This window comes from Pistacia vera, unplaced genomic scaffold (genome assembly GCF_008641045.1).
Source record: "Pistacia vera cultivar Batoury unplaced genomic scaffold, PisVer_v2 Contig223, whole genome shotgun sequence".
Classification (NCBI taxonomy): Eukaryota; Viridiplantae; Streptophyta; class Magnoliopsida; order Sapindales; family Anacardiaceae; genus Pistacia; species Pistacia vera.
In genome coordinates, this window is record NW_022196028.1 from 1,988,876 (window position 1) to 2,013,253 (window position 24,378).

Genomic DNA, 24,378 nt, shown 5'->3' on the forward strand with positions numbered 1-24,378 from the left:
ATTTTTCACCGCAGCAAGTCTTTTCTCTTTTCTATTCTTTCTTTTCTATTTCTCTTCTTTCTTTTGTGTTTTCTACTCTTTCTTTTCTATTCTTTCTTGCTTTTCTATTCTTTCTTGCTTTTCTATTCTTTCTTTCTTTTCTATTATATTCCTTCTTTTTATTCTATTCTATTCTTTCTTTTTTTTTTCTATTCTTGTTTGCCAATCTGACTTGGTTGAGACATGGATTCGGAACCCTGGCCATGTGAGTGGGTACAATCCTCATCTACATACACTTCTAACGGACTTTACAAATTCTTCTTTCTTATTCTAAGGCCGCTCACTGAAGGCGGCGTGCATGTAGGTATGCTCTTTTGGGTACAATCCTCATCCACATGCACTTCTAACGGAATGTACAAATTCTTCTTTCTTATGCTGAGGTTGCTCACTAAAGGCGGCGTGCATGTGGGGTTATTCTTCTTCTCTGTCACTCACAGGTTCCCCATCACAACAACCTTCTCTTCTCTTATCTTTTTACGTTTCTTTAAATAAAATTTCAGATTTGAACTTCTTTAATTATATTCTTTAGAGAATGATTCTACAATTTATTTCTTTTCTTTCTTTCTCTTTATTCTTTAATGTTCTCATACATGTGTATTTGAATGAAAATATGCTTATTCTTTGCTTTTCTTTCTAAATGCAAATGTGAGAATGCATTATGGCATGTAAAGATATCATTAGGGAACTAGTATTCTCTACCAACAATATTCCCATACTTGAAATCAATCATAGATTATTAGACTAAAAATAACTAATAAATTGGAAGCACTTTTGAGGTAGTCATTCTGCGCAGGTCATATTCAAGAAGGCATATCTCAAGTTATACACATCGGATTGCTATGATCTTAGACTCATTTCAAAGCTTAGAGAAAGCGCTACAACTTTTATGTTTAGGTCTCAACCCAGTTCGATGGGTAAGATTCCCAAAAATCACTTAAGAGGCCACAGATTTGACAAGGCAGCCATGGTAATATGTTTTCTCTAAGGATTTCCATCAAACAATTCATATGCACATGCAATACGAAGTTGACTACACTTCCAAATCTTTCTCAAGCCACCAAAATAGGAGTACACTCCCTAAAGCCAACAATCAACCTAGCTGAAATTCACCCTCCACCTTTACACGTCCATTCTTCCATTTTTTTTTTTTTTTTCATCCAAAATCCATCAACTCAACACATACAAATACATCACTTTTCATCACATATTAATAAATCAATTCTCATCCCATACTAATAAATCAATTCTCTACACATATTAATGAGTCAATTTTCATCACATACTACTAATTCACTTCCCATCACATACTAATAAATTACTTCTCATGGTCATGAAATTCACATATCAAACAACCTCAATTTTCAATCCATAATTTCTCATCATCCAAACACACATACAACATAAAATAAATTTCTCTACACAACTTGTCATTAAATCAAGGCTAAAGTTGGATTTACTTACCTTGAATTTGAGTAATTTCCAACATTATAATCTCTCTTTGATAATTTCCTCTTCCTCTTAAACCCTAAGCGTATAAAATTATAAGAATTCAACACTTTAAAATTTAATCTCACTTCTTGGTGCAAGAATCTTACCTTTCGATGCTTATGATTGAAAATCTATCAAAATCTAGCCAAAATCCTATGAATTTCCTTGGAAATTAATGAAGAAATTTGAGAGAATTTGGGTAGAGAATGGCTTGAATGGAGGGTAGAGTGGCTAGGGTTTCTCTTCTTCAACTCTTAATATCATAAAATAATATATATTAGATTCCCATTTTACCCTTGTACTTTCTAGGAAATTCCATCTTTGCTCTTTAATCAATTACAATAATGCCCTCATCTCCATTGCATTTTCCATAAAATTCTACTACTTTTCACTCCTACACTTTCAACTAATTATGAGTGAAATGACCATTATACCCCAACAACGTTTTTAAGAGCTTCACACTTGTTCAAGATAACTCTAACTAGGTTCAACTAAGGGTATTAGAGCATAAATAAAACTACGTACCTTGATGTGGGCGTTACAAATTGTCAAAAGTTTGCAGCTATGAAGAAATTAGAGAAGGTGTTAGCTGAAGGGGAAAAGGAGTTTCTAACTGAGATTAAAGTTATTGGGAAAACCCATCATAGGAACCTATTTCGTTTGTTGGTTATTCCTTTGATGGACCCACTAAGGTCTTGGTATATGGGTACATGAGCAACGGTTCTCTCATTGATCTACTCTTCAGTCTTGAAAAACAACCTAATTGGATTGAAAGAATGGGTATCGCTCGCGATATAGCTAAAGGCATTCTCTATCTACATGATGAGTGTGAAACAAAAATCATTCATTGTGATATAAAACCTCAAAACATACTCATGGATGAAAATATGTGTGTAAAAGTTTCTGATTTTGGATTGTCAAAATTGATGAAGCTGGACCAAACTAATACTTTTACAGGAATTAGAGGAACGAGAGGATAGGCTGCACCAGAATGGCATCGAAATCTACCTGTGGCAGCAAAAGTAGATGTTTATAGTTTTGGAGTTGTTTTGCTAGAGCTCATATGTTGTCGTAGAAGTATGGACCTGAATCTTTCAAAGAATCAAATTATTCTCCAAGATTGGGTTTACGAGTGTTTTGAGACGGGTAAGTTGAGTTTGTTAGTAGGCAATGAAGAAGTTGAACTTAAACAATTGGAGAGGGTGATAAAAGTTGCACTTTGGTGCATTATTGATGAGCCATCGCTTCGTCCTTCGATGAAGAAAGTTTTAGTTATGTTGGAAGGGCCTGTTGACATTCCAATACCTCATAATCCCGCTTCTTATTTTAGTTGCATCTAGGTCATTGTGTTTATTTGTGTGTTCTAGCATTTACATTTTTATTACCGTGGAAAGTCAAATGTAACTAAATTTTTCAGAGTTTTTTCATTTATGTATCAGTATATGTTTCCAAAAAATGGTTTTCTTCAGGGACAAAAGTATCCTCTGTACTATAAATTCATCTATCTTGGTGCTTAACGAATTTGATGATAAACATAGAGAAGTGTTGAGGATGGACATTGTATTGCGTCGAAGTCAATAATTGTCAATTTGCATATACATTATTGGAATTTCCTATACACTTATATTTAAATTTTAAAATTTTAGATCTCCTTATTTATTTAAAATGAAGACCATCATTTACGATGTTGATCAAGGTTAAAAGATGAAATTTTAATTAATTTTATTGAATATTGTTCCTTTATACTAATAAACGGCAGTAAAAGGTTCACAAGAGTAATAAACAATAGTTTGGATTTTAAAATAAAGTTGAATTGTAAAAATAACTCATCATAGATGTCAACAGTGTGGTGACAAGACTGTCCGATGTAATTATTTCTTTTCCTAGAAATTGACAAATAAAGATGGTCGGCAGTGCAAATTCTGAATCTCGTGTTAGTACGTTGGGTATGTAAAAATTAGCTTTCTTAGAAGCCGTGTAATTGACTTAGAGAAAACAGAGAAGACTTAGAAATGCTATGTCAGTAGCAATATTAAATTAGTGAGTGTAAAAAGTAGCTTTATAGACGTAAAAACCTATACGGAAGGGAGGTCTAATTCCGTGAGGTTGAGGCCACTAGCGATCCGTTGCACCTGCACACGTAGAGAAACAAATGCATGAAGCAAATGGAAAACACCAGGGTGGTGTTTGCTGTAGGCACTCCGATACTCAATTCAGCAAGGCTGAAAGAGGCTAATTTAGTGAGAGCTAGGGAGTAGAGAGGTTACCGGGAGTCTAGTCTGGGACTGTGACTACGGCAGTGATGTGTAGCGCTCAAGTAGGAGCTTCGGGTGAGAAGGTGTAATGTCATCTAATCTTCCTTGTGAGAGGGATGGCCTCTGCTTATATAGTGACTGTTTGGTCTCCCAGTCCTGGTGGGAGTAGGAGTCCTAGTGTGACTCTGATACAAACCCTAGAGGAATTAGGGCGGTGGTGAGCTGTCTTAACAATGTTCGAATAGGAAAGTGATCTCGAACAGGAAAGTAGCCTCGAGTAGGAAAGTGATCGAAACAGGAAGGTGACCTTGAATAGGAGATTGATCAGAAATGGGAAAGTGATCTATGGGGGCCGTGGGCTCTGAACTCGCATAGAGGTCCAGAAAGTGAGCTGGGATTAGGAGGCTCGTGCCCAGATGGTTTGGGCCGACTATATCTCATATCAAATGGGCCTAATCCGACTTGGGCTGTATTGGGATTGGGCCTGGTTTCTTCCTCACTGTCGGTCCTGTTTTCCTATTTGGGCCAAGGAGGATTTTTAGCCCTAATAGTTTGTCCCCCACTCTCTGAGTTAAAAATTTCTTAAGTCAGAGAGTAGGAAGCGATCGAGGTATGCTCGGTCTTCCTTCTTGGATGACCGACCGTTGGTGTAGCGGAATAGTTTGATGTAGGTGACTCGTTTGTCAAGGGTTGCTCAATGCCCAAGCCAATCCAGAATATGTAATCACCTCAAGAGGGTATGCCCGATCGGTGTAAAGGGCTGAATCCCACCGACCGGAAGGGCGAGATATCAATCTATAGCCGGGGTGTTCACTCAGCATGTTGGGTCGAGTGAGTTAGGGAGTTTATTAAACTAAAAATTCACTTGGTCGGAATACATGGACGATCAAGTGGATGAAATGTGCGGGCCTCGACCAAGGGTTGTCCACTCGTCTGCTGCGGGAGGATGAACTGGCGAGGCCTCCTGCCTTATTCTTCTGAAAAGGGCTCAAGTCGGGCCGTTCCAAGCTGATCGATCGGTCGGCCAGGCCTCCTGGGCTACCGAAGCATGGGGCATTTTGGATCCGCTTCAGAAGTCATGGGCTGAGTCAGTCGAGAGGACAAGGCGACGGAACGTGGTTTCTGTATAGTGCTACAGTTTCCTAGGTGGCTTGGATCCCTACCACTCATACAGTGTTGATCAATTTGCATTCTGGAGGTAGGAAAATGAAGAGTTCCTCTGACCCTTAACCAATCATGGGCCGTCACGTGTCAGCCTTTGTTAGATTTCCCTTATAAAAACGAGGTTGTAGACTCTTCGTCTCCTATTTTTTGTCTTCCATTTATCTGCATTTCAAAAATTTTCCTCTTCCTTTCCTTTTTTTGTTTCAGTTTCGTTGAGCAGCGGCGGCTTTCTTTCTGCAGTCTATCGTTTTACGGTAAATACTCTTTTCTTTGGACTCTGATTTTTTTAGTTTTTTTTCTCATTGTTTGTTAGGTTTTTTGGAAAATAGGGTGAAATTTTTGAACTTTCTAGTAGTTTCGACTGGTTTTGAGGAGTTTTAGAATACAAAATTTTAGAATATGCGTGAATTTTGATATTTCTGGTGGGTTTTCGGCGAGTTGGCTAGTTTTTTGGCCTTTTTCAGGCGTTTTAGACAGAACCAAGAAGACAAAAACAATTTTAGTGCTGCTCTGACTCAGCTTGGTCAGTCTGCCTGACTGAATTGAGTGACAGGTTTGATTCTAGTTTAACTGAGTAGGTAAGTGATAATCCGTAAATTATACAGTTTTTATTAGATCTTTTTGTCGGATTTCAGGTACTTTCTAGTGCATTTTGACCTGAATTGTTGCTTAATTATTTACTTTTCGTGTTTCAGGTTAAAATGGACTTTTTGAGCAAATAAAGACAAAATTGGATAGTTTTGACTCATAAATTAGCGGATCTCAGAAGATAGGAGAGTTCCGGAGCAGGACAAAGCACGATGAAGCTTGTTCCCAAGGAAGAGAGCCGAGAATCGAAGAATCGAAGAATCGAACGAAGAAGCAAGCAAAGTGGCAGTTCTGTAATTTCAAAACTTTTCAAGGAGCTTCGCCCCGGCGAAGGAATTGTCTTCGCCGCGGCGAAGTAAGCCAGAGACAATTGGGATTTCTTCATTCTTCGCCGCGGCGAAGAATTCTTCTTCGTCGCGGCGACAGTTAATTTATTCAGTTTTGTTAAATGCACAGTTTCGTGTTGTGCGTGTTTTGGTTAGGTTATTTGGACTAAGTATAAAAGAAAAACTTAGCCTTTTTCCCAGGGATCTTTAGCTTTTTAGGTTTAGCCGTTTTTACACTTTTCTTAGAGTAAAACTTGGAGTTTTTTTCGGATTGTTTAAGGGAGAAGATTCGGATTTTGACTGGAAGATTCATCTTTTGGGGAGATTTCTTATCTTTCATCTCAGTTTCATTATGCTTAACTTGTTTATTTCTGTTTTTCGTTTTTGTAGTATTGATTTAGCTATGAACTAATCTTTTATGGGTTAGGGTTTTGATTGTAGTTTGGATTTTAATGGGTTAAGTGATTGATTGTTTTATTTTCATATGAATCTGCATGGGTTGTGTGTTACTCTGAATTTTTAATGCTTTATATGATGAACATGATGAGATTGAGAAATAATTCATGTTAGGCTTCTTGGGTAAACACAATTATAGTATTGGATGCTAGAGATAGATTCAAGAATTAATGAAATCATATTAGGACTCTTTTGCTTAATGAGTTTGGAATTATTAATCTTCAATTTGTTGGGTGCGGAAGGTTAATAAGGATGAATAGGAAAACATAGCCCGAGAGGGTATGTTTAACGCATTAGCGAGTTCGATTTACAACCATTGCATTTGAATGTGAATTTAGTGTAATTTTAAGGTAACCCATAAAATCCAAATGAAGTCAATACCCTACCCATTTTGCTTGAATTGATATTTCGTGTTTTCATATTGCTTTCTTAATTAAGTTTTAATTCTTAGTCTAAAATTCATTGTCTTTTTAATTAAAATTTGCTCCCACCAATCCAAAGTTTTCGATTGCTTCAACTAGGTAACAATAGGAAACTTAGTGCTTTGCTAACAATCCTCGTGGGAACGATATCCTACCCATCATTTTATTACTTGAGCGACTAGTGCACTTACTAGTTTTGCATGTTGTAAGAAACACGCATCAGTAAGTCCTTTGGTCCATCCGACTGAGTGGTTAAGGGAGTGTGCAGAGTGGATTGAAAAGGTGATTGGTCATCCAAACCAAGTGGGTGGTACGGCAGTGTAGGCATTTGAGTCGGTGACCAAGGGCGAGTAGACTCATAGGGTTGAGCTTGAAGGTGGGTCGGTGACTTGGGGTGAACGAGGAAAGTCTTAATCGAATCTGGGATCAGGTCGGTCGGTAGTGAGGGTCGATCGGGGTTTAGGTTTTGATCAGTTGTTGCCGGGTGCATCAACCGGTCCTGAAGAGTGAGCGATAGCCGGTTGTTATACCCTTGTTCGGTTGGTAGCGTGAGTGGTCACTTGACACTTAGATTTTTGGGAGCCCAGGTCGTGAGGTCCAATCGGTTGGTGAGGTAGGGCGAGTGGCTACCTGACACTTAGGTTTTTGGGGGCTTAGGTTGTGAGGTCCAGTCAGTTGGTGAGGTAGGGAGAGTGGCTACCTGACACTTAGGTTTTTGGGGGCCCAGGTCGTGAGGTCCAGTCGATTAATGAGGTAGGACGAGTAAGTCGATATGTCAAACTCAGAGTTGGCTAGCTCGAGTGAGGTTGCGGCAGGTTTTGGGAATGAGTACCAACACGCCCCTACCATGGTGATGATGCCCGAGGGGGGCGTTCTGATGGGCGTACCAACTGGAGTTATTGTAGCTCCTACAGGGACAAGTACTACCGGCCTGAGTGGTTCGGGTAGGCATGGGAGAAGTGGGGAAGACTCCGAAGGTGCTGGTAGTCTGTCTTCATCCAGTAGCACCTCTGAGGAAGAGCCGAGTCAACAGGGCAATGGGATCTTGACCAGGGATTATCCGCCCAGGCTTAAGGAAAGCGATGTGTGGCACATCCAAACTTTGTACCACATTCCAAGTTCGGCTGATATTCGGGTGCCACGATCATATGAGCGGTTTGACTGGGAGGCACAAGGTTGGGTTAGTGTTGATAAGAAGTGGTTTCATGACGGGTTGAGGTTGCCTATTCCTCGCCTTGTCTGGGAGGTGTTGAACCACTTCATGATTGCTCCGTCTCAGCTCATGCCGAATGGTTGGAGGTTACTTATGGCTCTGGAGGAACTCTATATCTGGAACCAGGTGATGTTCGGGCTACATGAGTTGTTGTTCTTATACTTTCTGAAGGAGAATGACAAAGAGAATGGTCGATATTTGATTAACCTGAGGCATGATCGATCTCACCTGGTGACTGGCCTGCGGTCAAGTGACAAGAACCAAAAGATCGATACTTTTTTGTGAGGGGTCAGGCTGTCTTCGGAGAGGGAGGACAAGGTGACATCTCGAGCAGCTGGCGGGCTACTGGTGAGAACTTCATTGCTTTCTTTGTACTTTGATTACTAAATCTTGATTTTGTTTTTTGCTTACAGAGCTTGAGTACAATCGAGTCGGGCCAGGCAGAGCGGAGACGGCTTGGACATGGTGACCTATAGGGTTCTAACTCTTCTGAAGGAGCAGAGGGATTGGCGGGTAGTGTTGGCAGAGTCTAACCTCAAGACCAGCCATCTTTGGGCCGGAGTAAAGGCGATTCAGCAAGGTATTCCCTTTCCTTCATTGAAGCAGACTTGGGATTTACTTTTGGCTCGGTACTGCAATCATATCATTTTTGGTGAGTCAAGGTTAACCCACTAACCGTTGAGAGTTTACCTTGCAGAGACTCTAATGAAGAAGTTTACTGTCCCCAACGCGAGCGAGTCCATTGCCCGACGTCGGAGAAGAGAAAGAGGGAATCCTCAGCCAGGGAAGATAGGAGAGTGGAGGACATGTTGGCAACGCCGCCGAGTCAGCAGCCCACCGTCGGAGCTGGGTCATGTAAAACCCCCCTCCAGTCAGGTATCCTCTGAATATCCCTCAATGAGAATCCCGAGGATACATGTCTGGAGAACAAGTTGTATTTAGAAAAATCTGTGCAAGGATAATAATAATAATATCCAAAACATGCATATAAAATGTCACGCAGGATCCAAACTTATAATTTACAAACTTTAAGAAATTACACAATCAAAACATATTTATAGGGTTGAAGCTTCCAAAGGTATTTCACAAATATTTATCATTTACATTATTTACATCAAGATAAAAACATCGAGATGACAATAAATCATCTCCCCTCACGTGTAGTCCCGCTGTCTCTAGCATCCCTCGCTTCTAGTCTACCTGCAAAGCAATCAACAATGAAAGGGTGAGCGCTAATCGCTCAGTAAGGAATGATCTATTTCATTCTGAATGTACTATTTGATCTTTATTTAAACATATCTGTTAACACATCACTTATCTTTTACATCTAGGGATACTTCCCCTTTTATTACTAATTCATATGCTTTTCATCATTTTATCCCATGGCTATATAAACATCAATGTGTACACACACATCACATATCATGACATAACATCTAAAATCATCTAACATGAGTATAAATCATCTCATGATGTAAATAACATCATAACTCATGTAATGCAACTAAATGCATATGAAACATTTAACGTCTAGCCGATCGGACCTTTCTTAGCATCTTAAGCACTTCATATCATCTAGCCTCAAATTTCATCTAGAGCTCATATCATCGGGAGGCGTGCTTACGCGTTATTTAGCATCTAAAGCATATATTCATCTTTCCTCAACCGGTATACGAGGATATGCTTACGCGTTTTCCATCGTGTCTATATGCATCTCTATCATGTCTATTTGCATCTCTAACATCTTATGGCATGTAAATACATATTTTGGTGAGCTTAATACTTTTAATTCATCTATGGATTATCAACCCATTTACATTACCTCTTGCTCACATACATCATCTTAAAACATGTATTACATTGCATCTTCATGCCATTTCATAACATTAATCATGCATTGACATCATGACCATGTATATCTTTCAAAGATCATCTAACTAATGGGTAAACATTAGTACATGGCATAATTACAATAATACATTAATAATCAATTCATAATCATAAGAATTGATTATGTTAAATCTTAAACTTTAATAACCAGTTTATGCTTCAGGCCATTTTCCATCCTTTTCTCAAACGAATTGGCTCTTGGCATAAACATAAAAGTTATAGGTCTGTGTCTTAGCTTTCTAATGCTTCAAGAATCATCTCATTTCGATTTTTATAACTCAAGTTATGGTCGAAATACTGAAGCAGGGTTAACAAAACCCCTAAGCCCACTAAATCCGAATTTTCATATTAACTATGCCACATCAATTCCTATTGACATTAACCAATAGGTTAACTTATGGATCAAATAAACCTCCCCTTAATAGTCTTTAACATCTTAAAGGAAGTGTAAAATCTCATTCCCATAATCATCCATTATTGCTATAACATTGTAAGCTAATGCAAACAACACATCAACACTTCTAATAGCAACCATTCAACACCATGTGGCCTCCAATACTACAATTTTTGCCACAATCAGTATCCACACTTCATTTTCTTCAATCAAACATAACAACTCATAAAACATAAAGAGCAATAACTTCATGTATAATGAATTCAAGGCAATAAGTAGAATAAATGAGTTCAACTACACTTGCCATCAACTAATTCTATGCCTTAAAGCTTTAATTTAAGGTTTCATAAAAATCTACAAACCCTAGCATAAACCCTAAAGTCATGGGAGGTTCTTCCTTACCTTTTTAAAGACTTCCTCCAACAAATCCTTTGCCTTTGACTTCTTTTACACCTTAATCCTACATATATAACATTATACCTCAACATCTACCTCAAATCTTCAAATCACATCAAAACTAAAGTTTTTAATCCTTACCTTAAACCCTTCAAATTGAAGATCCAAGGCTCCTATCTTGTTCTCCTTGAAAAATTATGCAAAACTCCTTGAAAACCTAGAGAAAGAAAGCTTGTTTCATGGAAGATTTGAGAGAAAATGGAAGAAATGTTGAAGAAATGCTCTCTCCCTTGGCTTGAACGAATTTCATCTCATTTATAGGAAAATATTTCATTTATTTTCCAAAATTATGCTATTGGCCCAATTATTTTAGTTGTATAACTCATAAGTCCTTAATTCTTCATATAAGGGCATTTTGGTCATTTCACACTAGACATAATTATTACTTAATTAATGGCATTAAATGCAATGAAGCTTACTCGTCCTTGACTTTTTCAATGATTATCCATAGGCAAAATGACCATTTCACCCCTAATGTCTTTTTATGGATAATTGATTCATACCGTTCCAAATGAATCAACTATTTTGCCTTTAGTTAGATTTTATGCTTTTTAACATAAAATTAACATTTAAAGGACTATTTTGAGTTAGGAATATACCTTTGACATCTTGGGTATTACAGGTCATCCCAGACCGCGGTCATGGATGAGGAGGCCGGGACGATTACATTCAAGATTCTATCTACCGCGTCGACCTATTCTGAAGTGACTTCCATGAGCAAACTGGCCAACTTGTTCTTGTTCCTGACAGACGAGGCGCGTCTGAACCAGATGAGCACAGTTGCTGCTGCTGACTGTGGAGTATCTTGTGCTTTACAGGTTTGGCTAGACTTTTGTTTTATTTAGCTCCTTACTTTCGTACTGATGACAATACCTTGTTGTGCAGGCACTCACGAGCAGTATTCACCTAAGGAAATCTGTGGTGGCGTAGGAAAAGAGGGTACAAGATGTGTCCAAGGCGAACACTAGCTTGTGCCAAAGAGAGGCAATAACCCAAAAGGCCGAGCAAGAGGGTCAGCAGCATCTGAGGGATAGCGAGCGTGAGTTGGAGAGGTTGAGGCGTGAGTTGACCATGAAGACCACGGAGATCAAGTCTCTCAGGGAGTAGTGTATTTCCATCGCTGATGACGTTATCATCAAGGCCCGAGGTGAACTCATGCTTGAGTTCAAGGAAGGGAGGACCTCTCACTAGGATCCGGACGAAGACATCCAGCTCATGCGGGAGTTGTTAGAAGAGGGAGATAGTCATCCAAGGGGCAGGATGAGGAGCAAATGCCTGACCTTGCTAGCCAGCTAGGGCTATCGGCTACTGGGGATGCGGGCGACCGAGCTGCTGGAGAGGGTACTGGCGGTGCAGACATGACGGCCGAGTCAGAGATGGAGGAGGCGACTCGTACTGAGGATACTTAGCTTAGTTTTCCTTTATGTATTTTAGGGTCTACGATGCCTTTTTTCTTGGCGTGTGCCTTTTTTCTTGGTGTGTGTGTCGTTTTTGTACTTTGAACTAAACCGTTTGGGGTTGTATGTATTATATTCGGTTGTTCTAACTTTTGATGCTTTCTTCATAGATGAGTGAGTTGTTCATTGTTTCTTTACTTGTAGATGCACTATGTTGTGTTTGTTACTTTAGTGCGGCCTAGTGGCTGAGGCATGTAGGCCTTATGTTGGGCTAGGTTGGTGATTTGATTATTGAAGGTGTAAGAACCATTCACTCGGTTTGGCCAACCGAGTACACGGTCTCCTGGATTGAATGAAGTCAATTCGAAGGTGTGAATTCTAGGATCAAACAGGGCCAACTCGAAAGTGTGAGTCGTGGGTTGGGCAGAGTCGATCTGATGGTGTAGATTTGTAGATCAGGTAGCACCGATCAGGAAGTTGATTTCATGAACTGAGCGGGGTCAATTCGAAGGTGCAAGTTCATGGATCGGGCAGGGCTGATCTGAAGGTGTTATCATGAGTCGAGCAGGGTCGATACGATGGTTCAAATCTATGGATCGACCAAGGCCGATCTGAAGGTGTTATCGTGAATCGAGCAGGATTGATTCGATGGTGCAAATTTATGGATCGGGCAGGGTTGATCTGAAGGTGTTATCGTGAATCGAGCAGTGTCGATTCAATCGTTTAAATTTGTGGATCGGGTAGGGCCGATCTGAAGGTGTAACAAACAATTGATTGAACGGAGTCGATTCGAAGACGAGAAATTTCTGAATAATACTTCATTAATACTTGGCCATGAGACCGACTGTCTATGAGGAGGTGGATAGGCCCACTCATCCTTTTTAAACGAGAAAGAAAAGTTAAAAAAAAAGGAATCATAAAAAACAAGTTCACCTAGAAATAGTAGCATTTGAGGTGAATGGCATTCCAACTGTTACTGATGTCTTTGCCCTCGGGGGTTTGGAGTTTGTAAACGCCCTTCCCTACTTCTTTAGTTATCTTGTAGGGGCCTTGCCAGGTGGGACCAAGTTTGCCAGAGTTGATCTCTTTGGTGTTTTGGAAGACCTTGCGGAGTTCCCAGTCGCCTATCTTGAAAGTGCGGATCCTCATGTTGCGGTTGTAGTGTCGGGCGGCCTGTTGCTGATAGACTTCATTACGGATGCTCGCCCATTCCCGTAGCTCGTCGACGGTGTCCAAGTTCTGGCAAAGGTTCTAGTTGTTTGATTCCTCGTCTGCCTATTGGAGCCCAGTGGACGGGACTGATACTTCGATTGGGATGACCACTTCAAAACCGTATGTAAGGGAGAAAGGGGTCTCACCCATTAACGAGCAAGCCGTGGTTCGGTATGACCAAAGGACTCCGGGTGGCTTATCTGCCCATGCACCCTTAGCTTTCTGTAATCGCTTCTTTAATGTCTGAATGATGGTCTTGTTTGATGAATCGGCCTAGCCATTAGACTGGGGGTTGTGGGGGGTTGAGAAGCTCAATTTTATTCCCCACACGTTACAGAAATCCTTGAAGCCTAAACTGATGAACTGGGATCCATTGTCGATGACGATCTCCTTCGGTATCCCAAACCTACAGATGACATTCTTCCAGATGAAAGCTTTTACCTCTCAGTCTCTGACTTGTGCAAAGGCTTCGGCATCAATCCACTTGGTAAAGTAGTCTGTCATAGCTAGCATAAAGACTCGTTGTCCAGGTGCAGTCAGTAGTTTTCCCATGATGTCCATTCCCCACTTCATAAAGGGCCAGGGTGTGAGGATGGAATAGAGTCGCTCCGGTGGGAAGTGTGAGACATGAGCAAACCTTTGACAACTATCACACTTCTTCACATAAGCGGCCGAATCGGAGCGTATGGTCTGCCAGTAATATCCAGCAGTGATCAACTGGTGTGCAAGGCTGCGTCCCCCAGCATGGTTTCCACATTAGCCTTCATAGAGTTCGGCGAGAACACTTTGGGCCTCTTTTGGGCTTGTGCACTTAAGATAGGGGCCCGAGAATGATTTTCTAAGGAGTTAGCCCTCATGTATGGTGAATTTGGCGGTTCTTGCTTTCAGTCGACGTGTTTCATTCTTGTCAGCTAGGAGTTCGTCATGTTCCAAGTACCTCACTATCGGAGTCATCTAGCAGTCGGCTAGTTCAACATCCATTACTTCCTCGTGCGACTTGTTTAGTGGTTATTCCTTCCAGTTGGCTGGCCATTGCATGAACAATAAAGGGATGGACAACTGAGAAGAACATTTGAGTGTTGAGCCAAGGTTAGAGACGGCGTCAACGTGAGAGTTCTCTACTCTCGGGACTTGGACTATGGAGAACTCTTCGAATTGGGCCTATAGTCCCTTGACCATGTTCAAGTAAGCCGTCATCTTCGAGTTGCATGCTTGGTATGTGCCTTGCAGTAGATTGACTATGAGCTAGGAGTCGGACTTTACCTTCAGTCTCTTGGCTCTAATTTCTTTGGCTAAGGAGAGTCCAACAATGAAAGCCTCATATTCGGCTTCATTGTTTGTGCACTTGAACCTAAACCGTATTGCTCGCTGGATGATGTCTCCCTCTAGTGAAATCAGTACTAGCCTGAGTCCACTTTCGTTCACGTTACTTGAGCCATCCACTAAAAGAGTCCATTTGGAGGGCGGCCATTCAGTCAAGTATAATAACTCCTTTTCTACTTGGGTGGTGGTACTCGGGGTGAAATCAGTAATGAAGTCTGCCAATGCTTAGGACTTGACAGCAGTGCGAGGTTGGTAGGATATGTCAAACTCGCTTAACTCCATTGTCCACTGCGTGAGTAGCCCTGATAGCTCTGGTTTGTGTAGTATCTTCTTGAGGGGGAAAAAGGTGAGTACAACTATGGAATGGCACTAGAAGTACGGCCTGAGCTTCCTGGATGCATGGATGAGGGCGAGGGCCAGTTTCTCCAGCTGACTGTACCGCGTTTCTACGTCGAGGAGTGACTTACTTACATAGTAGACCGGTAGCTGTTTCGTCTCTTCTTCCCAAACCAGTACTGCTGAAATTGCTGTCTTTGAGACTACCAGGTAAGAGTAAAGCTTCTCCCCATCCACAGGCTTGGAAATGAGCAGAAGGGAGATCCGGTACCTTTTTAGTTGTTACCGAGAGTCTTCGTAGGAGGGAGTCCACTAGAGCTTCTTGGACTTCTTGAGGGCATGGAAGAAGAGATGGCACTTGTCAGCAGATCTGGAGATGAATTGGCTCAAGGTGACAACTCGTCCTACCAGGCGTTGGATGTCTTTGATGCAAGCTGGAGATGGTATATTGAGGATCACTCTGATCTGGTTGGGGTTGGCTTCTATCCCTTATTAAGTCACCATGTAGCCTAAGAACTTTCCTGACAAGATGCCAAATGAGCATTTGGCTGGATTTAACTTCATGTTATACTTCCTGAGGATGGCGAATGCCTAGCTGAGGTGGCCAAGGTGCTGTTCGGCCATCTTTAACTTAACGAGCATGTCGTCAATGTAAACCTCCATGGTGTCTTCGAGGTGCTCGACAAACATCTTGTTAATTAGCCGCTAGTAGGTGGCCCCAGTGTTCTTAAGACCAAATGGCATTATCTTGTAGCAATAGGTTCCCCTTTCTGTGATGAAGGTTGTCTTCTCTTAGTCGTCCGGGTGCATCAAGATCTAGTTGTACCCTGAGAAAACGTCTATGAAACTAAGAAGCTCGTGGCCTATGGTTGCGTCAACCATCATGTCAATATGTGGAAGCGGGAAGAAATCCTTCGGGCAGGCTTTGTTCAAGTCTGTGAAGTCGATGCAGACGCTCCACTTCCCGTTCTTTTTCTTTATGACCATGACGTTCGCTAGCCATTCGGGGTAGTATACCTCTCCGATCATACCATTGCTCAAGAGCTTTTCAATCTCTTCATTGATGATTCGGTTCCTTTCTGGCGTGAATTCCTTTCTTCTCTGCTTTACTGATGGGTGATTTGGATCTACCTTGAGCTGGTAGACCATTGCGTCTGGACTGATTCCAGTCGTGTTGGCATGGGACCAGGCGAAGCAGTCTTGGTTCTGTTTGAGGAATTCCACTAGCTTTTCTCTTGTCTCGGGCTTGAGGCGGGACCCTATGTGTGTCTTTCTCTTAGGGCGTCCGGATGTATCTGTACTTCATCCAACTCTTCCATAGATGATTGATCCGGCTCAGTCGGAGGGGTTGGATGAGACTATAATTGCTATGAAGAGTTACCTTTGCCCTTAAAGGCATTCTTGTAGCAGTCTCTGGAAGCTTTGGGGTCGCCCTTGATCTCTCGTACCCCCCATTTGGTTGGAAACCTGATCGTCTGGTGGAAGGTAGATGGGATTGCTCTCATGTCGTAGATCCAGGGTAGACCCAAGATGACGTTGTAGGGAGAGGGGCAATCGATCACTAGAAAGACGGTCTGTTTGTTTACTTTGTCGGCATAGATAGGGAGGATGATATCCCCGATAGTGTACTTCTGCTCAAAGCTGAACCCAACCAGCAGTGTCGGCCGCATATTGATGTTTGCTTCTTCCAGTCTCATAGCCTTCACTGCTTCGAGGAATAGGATGTTTGCTAAAGATCCTCCATCTACGAATACTCTCTTCACTAGGATGTTAGCGATCTGCATGGAGACGACCAGAGCATTGTGATAAGGAGTGGCCAAGGTGACCGGCTTGTCATCTTCAAATCGAATTACCTGATGAGTGTGTGACCATGAGACCGGATGGATGGACTAGACTTCGTGGTGGTGGTTGGCTATGGCATATTTCTGACCCTCTGGAGATGAGCGAACAAAGCCCTTTCGGTGTGGGTTCCCGGGAGGTGGTGATGGTTCTTTTGAGCTTTTCTGGCTAATGGTGTTCTTCCCCTTATCTGTTAGCAGATCTTGGAGATGTCCCCTCTTCAGAAGTGTAGCGACCTCTAGCCGCAAGGCGATGTAGTTTGCGGTGTTGTGTCCATAGTCGCCGTGAAACTCGCACCACTTGGTCTTGTCTCTCCTTGCCTCGGGATTGAGCTTGCCCGACCACTTAATGGTGGATCCCATTCCTTTCATAATCGTGACAACCTGGGTCGGTTCGACGTTGAGGTTGTACTTCGGTATTTTGTACCAGTTCAATCCGAACTGTCTGCTCTCGGTTCTTGTTGGCTGGCGATCATATGGTTTTCTGACTCACCTCGTATTACTTGTTGGGGGTTGGTAGCAATGTTCCACTAGTCTATGCTCTGGCTTCCTGTCATTCCGCCTCGAGTCGTATCTCGGTTTATCTCATCTTCCTCCCATCTTATTTGGATCACTGCCCGGGCCAAGGCGTCTTCCATTGTGGTGTAACCCAGCTTTGTAAGTGATAAGCGTATTTTATACTATGATTTTGCATTGAATTTTGATAGGATTTAGGATACTTTTCATACAATTTGGGCCATAATTGCTACCTAATTCTATTAATTTGTCTTTGTAGGCATAAACGATGATTTTTAGCATAAATGACAGTTTTGAGCGTAAATTGTGTAACTTGAGCTTGAAAACTCGGAATGACCTGAATTTAGAAGCTTTGGAAAGCTAAGAAGAAGAGCTACAACGTTCATGTTTTGGGTTTTTCCTAATTCTGACTGGACAAAGTAAAACTTGGCTTGAAGTCGTGAAAAGGACACTGGGAACTGAAGAAAACGTCTTTGGACGTGCTTCAGTATTCTGCCATAACTTGAGCTGTAGACCTCGGATTGTGCTGATTCTTGAACGACCAGAAAGCTAATTGAAGGGATACAATTCATATGTTTAACACTTTTTCATATTCGAACTCTATCATTCCAAATTGGGCCTGTAATTCTTCGCCGCGGCAGGAAAAATCTTCGCCGCGGCGACAACTTCAGGCTGTAAAAAATAAAACGACGCTTTTTGGCTTGCTAGGACTTCGTCCTTAAGTGAGAGAGGTATAAATTAGAGCGAAAAGGAAAGAAAGGGCCTTGGTTCATGATTTGGGAGCAGCTCATGGAAGGAGAAGATTATTGAAGATTTGGGCTCAAATTAAGAAGATTTCTCCATCTTTTGCTTGCTTTCAATGATGAATCTTGATTCAGTTTGTTTTTGTTGTTTTATTTTCGTTTTTGAGTATGAACTGAGTTGTTTAGCTAGGGTTTGATGTAATCTTGATACAATGATTCAAATTTATATAGATTATTACTTTGAGTTTTAATTTCATGATTGAGTGTTTCTCTTTGCTTAATGTCTTTTGGATGCTTGATCACCATTCAAATGTGTGTTGTTCACAATGAGACTGAGAAGTGATTTGTGATTGTGCCTCTTGGGATAAATACCATAGATTAGCAAACGCTAGAGATAGGTTTAGCGATCTATGAAATCTGATAGAATTCCACAAAGCTTAAATCCTTTGAACTATTAATCTTCATTTTGTTGGGTGCGGAAGCTTAATAGGGATAAGTAGGAAAATGTAGCATGAGAATGTATGTTTTACACTTAGGAATTCGATTTTCGATCAAGGAATTAGAACTTGGGTAATAGATTCTATGTTTGGGTTAGCGTATTTAGGTGAATTCAACACCCTAGCATTTGTTTTAGAATTGTTTAATTAGTTAAGTGTTTGGGTTTTGCATTTGTATTTAGTTTGTTAATCTTCCATCAATCCATTTATTGTTGCTTCAATTAGGCCTTAAACTAGAAAATCGGTAATTAGTACCACTATCCTCGTGGGAACGATACTCACTCATCACTTTATTACTTTTTGCGACTAGTATACTTGCTATTTTTGCATGTTGTAGTAAACCGTATCAGTTTTTGGCGCTGTTGCCGAGGATAGTTGATTTAATTGATAGTACTAGTGTAGTGCTAAATTGAAGCTTTATTTCATTTTTGTAGTTAATTGTAAATATTGTATAGTCTTAAGTATGAGAATTGACATTACCTCTTTCGTGCAAGGCAACGATGAATCACTATATGAAGCTTGGGAGAGGTACACGGAGTTTTAAGGAATTGTCCATATTGGTCTACCGTTTTGGAGACAGTCCAAACATTTTACAATGGGTTCTACCAATATTCAAATGATGGTAGATGTGGCAGCAGGCGGAGCCTTAAATAACAAGACCCCAAGATGCTTATGAATTGCTTGAGTTGATGGCCAACAATAACTACCAAAGCCCTAATGAGAGAGCTGCCGAAGAAACAATGGGTCTACATGAGGTCGATGAGTTTGCCACATTATCTGCACAAGTTACATCACTTCAAAGCCAGTTGGGAGTAGAATGTAAATTCTATTCACTCACCTTTTATAACTTGTGAATTTTGTGCGGAAACCATGAGAGTGTGGAATGCCAATATGGAAACCAGTTATTCTGCTCAACAACCGAGCAAGTGAATTACATGGTTATTTCACAAAGGCTGCAAAGTGACTCCTCTCCAATGCTTACAATCTTGGGTGGGGAATCACCCAAATTTGTCCTGGAGCGATCAAAGCAGTCATCAATCAATGACAACCAACAACATCAACCAGTGGTAATCATCAACCATTAGCAAAGAATGTCGAAATTGGAGGTATATTTGGGGAATTCATGCAAGAAACCAAGTTTTATGAATGAGACACGCTCAAACTTCATAAATCAAGGAGTTGTCATTCAAAATTTGGAGGTTCAAATGGCAATTGGTTGAACAACTGACAGAGAGATCTCAAGGTTCTTTGCCAAGCACAACGGTCACAAATCCTGAAGAACAATTGAATGTCGTAACATTGAGGAGAGGTATAGTGTTGGAGCAACCTCACAATGAAGAAAAGTTGGAAGAACTTGAAGACAAGACCAATGAAGAGGAAAATCTCAAGCGGAAAGGTGTGCAAAATACTTAGGGGATTTCAACCAAGCAACTCACCTCACAAGGAACAATTTGAGGAATTTGGTGTAAATGCGCACAAGTCAATTGGTGTTGGAAGAGACTCCAAACATTGGACTCAACCATCACCATCTCATCTCAAGTACGCATATACGAATTTGAAGTTCCGAAAAATGCTTATGAGAATGTCCGAAATCCAAAGGAAAGATCAAGAGGTGGCAATGGGAAGTGAGCACCCCACAAGGTCCGGATTGACAGGACCATGGGAAAGTCGAGCTTTCACATAAACAAGCGCTTCTGGAGCAACCCAAGTCTTTTCATTGTTTTTCATTTCATTGCTATTTGAATTTGTTTTAGTTTTGTTATGATTTTGAATTAGTTTTAATTTGTGTGTTTTTGGGTGTTTCAGGTGAAGTTTGAAGCTGAGGAAAAGGAAAGAAAAACTTCAGACTTCGCCGGGCGAAGATGTTTTCTTCGCCGGGCGAAGTGCCCTGAAGAATGTTGTAGCTCCTGTAATTTTTCGCGCGGCGAAGATTTGTTGTCACCGTGGCGACGATTGTGTTTTGAATTTAGGGTTTTATCACGAAGAACTTCATCGCGGCGAAGTCTATTCCTCCCGCGGCGAAGTCTTTTTCCTTTTAAAGGCGCGTGACCTTTTATTTTTGCGAAAATTTTCCTGAAGCACTTTTCTTTTAGTTTTTGTTTTTATTCTTTATGTTTTGAGTAGGAATTGATGTTGATTTCCTGGTTTTTGGCTCTTTATTGTTTTTTTAGATTTTAGGTTTAGTTCAATAAGGTTGAGATTAGGATGTAATTCTTCATATTAATCGGTGAGGGTATCTAACACATTTGGCACCATAGACTTCATTTGTTTGCAGATGATGATGATGAGAAGCCAGGAATGGATGCCAGGATGTTGCACAAAAATCAGCCTTTACGATTAGTCAGGGGAGTATCTCATAACCTTTACTTTTGTTTTTCTATTCCTTGGATGTGTATGATGTGACATTGGGGACAATGTCATTTTAAGTTTGGGGTAGAAATAGACATAAACTTGGTTTAAGGGTATACCGGCTGGAAACCAGAACCCGCCTTAAAAACTGCCTAGCAGTACTTGGCAACCTCGGTATAACACCGCCCGTACACCTTAAACGGAAAAAAAAAAAAACATTAGTTATTTTATTTAGTTTGATTGTTTTTGCCGATGATGAATTGCATAAGTCTATGATGAAACTTGAATTGTTGGGATTTTATTCTTGGAAAATGTTACATTGCTTCAAGTTTAGGTTTATTGACTGAATTTTGATTGAGGTTTGTTGGTGGTTCAACCACCTTTTCATTTTTTTGGCATGCTTAGAAATATTTTATGTGGTTAGGTGAAGTTTGATAATGTTGTGGACTCTAGAACCTATAGAGAAGTGCTTAGGCGAAATTCTAGGATTAGACATTGTTGAGGAAAGATTTAGGCATTTTTGGGAACGTAGCCTTTCCAGCCGACCCATGAAGATCTTTCCCTAGTCACCCATTTGAGCCTTATAAGATTATCATTGCCTATTTTCCTTGCAAACCAAAAATTGTCCAATCCCTATACCCTAAACACTTTTCATACCCTTTAGGAGATTATGGACCAAATGTAGACACAAAAGAGCTTTGAGAGGTGTGTGACAGTGATGGACCAAATCTTAAGTTTGGGGGTTGCAAAAAGGGCACGAAGAAGGGGCAATAGACCTCAATGGTGTTGCAAATAATTATTGTAAATTTTATATTTGAAAAAAAAAAAAAAAAGAAAGAAAAGAAAAGAAGAAGAAGAAGAAAAAAAAAAAATTGCTTTAGTTCAATTCAAAATCAACAATAAGAAATGCATAAGTTTGAGGTTTAAAATGGTTGACACTATGATTGGTGGTTGAGAAGAAAGTGGAGATTGATGTAGCTCTTAGTGTTTGCATGAGGAACCGAGTTCTCTTGCTTTATTTATCTATCCTTTTCCTTGGAGCCCACCACCCGAGCTTAATGTTACAACTTGCAAAGACCTTTGATCCTTAGCGATGTCTAGTCCACATTGTGGACAGTAGTTCGATACTTAGGCTTTGAGTCTGCCACCATTTGATAAACTTACATTTCTCATAAAATAATCCGGGAAGTCGGAATGTGGACTGAGTGGGGATCACCTACTCGGGGATCAATAGAGAAAGATGTCGATACAACTTATAACTTCTTGGAGTGTTGAACATTTTCTACTAATAATTTTTCAACAACCTTAGAGACTTGTATAAATTCTAGGCAATTCTTGTGTTGAGTTTGAGCCTAATTTTGTTTGTTCATTTTTAGTTTTGTTGTTTGTTGTTTTGTGTTTGGTTTTGTTTCTTGCTTTTCTTCCTTTGATTTTTTATTCCTTTTTGCTCGAGGACGAGCAAATCTTAAGTTTGGGGGTGTTGATAGCGTATTTTATACTATGATTGCATTAAATTTTGATAGGATTTAGGATACTTTTCATACAATTTGGGCCATAATTGCTCCCTAATTCTATTAATTTGTCTTTGTAGGCTTAAACGATGATTTTTAGCATAATGACAGTTTTGAGCGTAAATTGTGTAACTTGAGCTTGAAAACTCAGAATGACCTGAATTTAGAAGCTTTGGAAAGCTAAGAAGAAGAGCTACAACGTTCATGTTTTGGGTTTTTCCTAATTCTGACTGGACAAAGGTGAAAACTTGGCTTGACGTCGTGAAAATGACGCTGGACCTGAAGAAAAACGTCTTTGGACGTGCTTCAGTATTCTGCCATAACTTGAGCTGTAGACCTCGGATTGTGCTGATTCTTGAACGACAGTAGGATAATTGAAAGGGATACAATTCATATGTTTAACACTTTTCCCATTCGAACTCTATCATGCTCAAATTGGGCCTGTAATTCTTCACTGCGCGAGGAAAAATCTTGCCGCGGCGCACACTGCAGCCCTGTAAAAAATAAAACGACGCTTTTTGGCTTGCTAGGGCTTCGTCCTTAAGTGAGAGAGGTATAAATTAGAGCAAAAAGGAAAGAAAAGGGCCTTGGTTCGTGATTTGGGAGGCAGCTCATGGAAGGAGAAGATTATTGAAGATTTGGGCTTCAAATTAGAGAAGATTTCTCCATCTTTTGCTTGCTTTTCAATGATGAATCTTGATTCAGTTTGTTTTGTTGTTTTATTTCGTTTTTGAGTAGAACTGAGTTTTTAGCTAGGGTTTGATGTAATCTTGATACAATGATTCAATTTATATAGATTGAATTACTTTGAGTTTTAATTTCATGATTGAGTGTTATCTCTTTGCTTAATGTCTTTTGGATGCTTGATCACCATTCAAATGTGTGTTGTTCACAATGAGACTGAGAAGTGATTGTGATTGTGCCTCTTGGGATAAATACCATAGATTAGCAAACGCTAGAGATATGTTTAGCGATCTATGAAATCTAGATAGAATTCCACAAAGCTTAAAATCCTTTGAACTATTAATCTTCATTTTGTTGGGTGCGGAAGCTTAATAGGGATAAGTAGGAAATGTAGCATGAGAATTTATGTTTTACAACTTGGGGAATTCGATTTTCGATCAAGGAATAGAACTTGGGTAATAGATTCTATGATTTGGGTTAGCGTATTTAGGTGAATTCAACACCCTAGCATTTGTTTTAGAATTGTTTAATTAGTTAAGTTGTTGGTTTTGCATTTGTATTTAGTTTGTTAATCTTCCATCAATCCAATTTATTGTTGCTTCAATTAGGACTTAAACTAGAAAAATCGTATAGTAACACTATCCTCATGGGAACGATACTCACTCTCACACTTTATTACTTTTTGCGACTAGTATACTTGCTATTTTTGCATGTTGTATAAACACGTATCAAGTTTTTGGCAAAAATAGCAAGTATACTAGTCGCAAAAGTAATAAGTGATGAGTGAGTATTGTCCCACGAGGATAGTGTACTAATACCGATTTTTTAGTTTAAGTCCTAATTGAACAACAAAATTGAATTGATGGAAGATTAACAAACTAAATAAATGCAAAACCCAATATAACTAATTAAACAATTCTAAAACAAATGCTAGGGTGTTAATTCACCTAAATACGCTAACCCAAATCATAGAATCTATTACCCAAGTTCTAATCCTTGATTGAAAATCGAATTCCCTAAGTTTAAAACATACATTCTCATGCTACATTTCCCTACTTATCCGTATTAAGCTTCCGCACCCAACAAAATGAAGATTAATAGTTCAAAGGATTTTAAGCTTTGTGGAATTCATCTAGATTTCATAGATCGCTAAACCTATCTCTAGCGTTTGCTATCTATGGTATGTATCCCAAGAGGCACAATCACAAATCACTTCTCAGTCTCATTGTGAACAACACACATTTGAATGGTGATCAAGCATCCAAAAGACATTAAGCAAAG

At 40.2% G+C, this 24,378-nt stretch overlaps 1 protein-coding gene across 1 annotated transcript; it reads right to left on the bottom strand.

Moving 5' to 3' along the window:
* Nucleotides 1–16,326: 16,326 nt before the first annotated feature.
* Nucleotides 16,327–17,169, bottom strand: LOC116130681. The gene is made up of 2 exons (XM_031416407.1): nucleotides 16,890–17,169; nucleotides 16,327–16,796 (listed from the first exon to the last, which is right to left on the bottom strand). The coding sequence occupies exons 1-2, from the start codon at nucleotides 17,167–17,169 to the stop codon at nucleotides 16,327–16,329; spliced, it is 750 nt and encodes a 249-aa protein (XP_031272267.1).
* Between the last annotated feature and the right edge of the window lie 7,209 nt (nucleotides 17,170–24,378).

Excerpts from the sequence above, each read along its gene's own strand:
- LOC116130681 (XM_031416407.1), bottom strand. The coding sequence starts at position 17,169 with ATGAAAGGAATGGGATCCACCATTAAGTGGTCGGGCAAGCTCAATCCC. Across the intron at positions 16,797-16,889 it reads TGTTCGCTCATCTCCAGAGG|ATGACAAGCCGGTCACCTTG; the intron begins GTCAGAAATATG and ends TTCGATTTGAAG.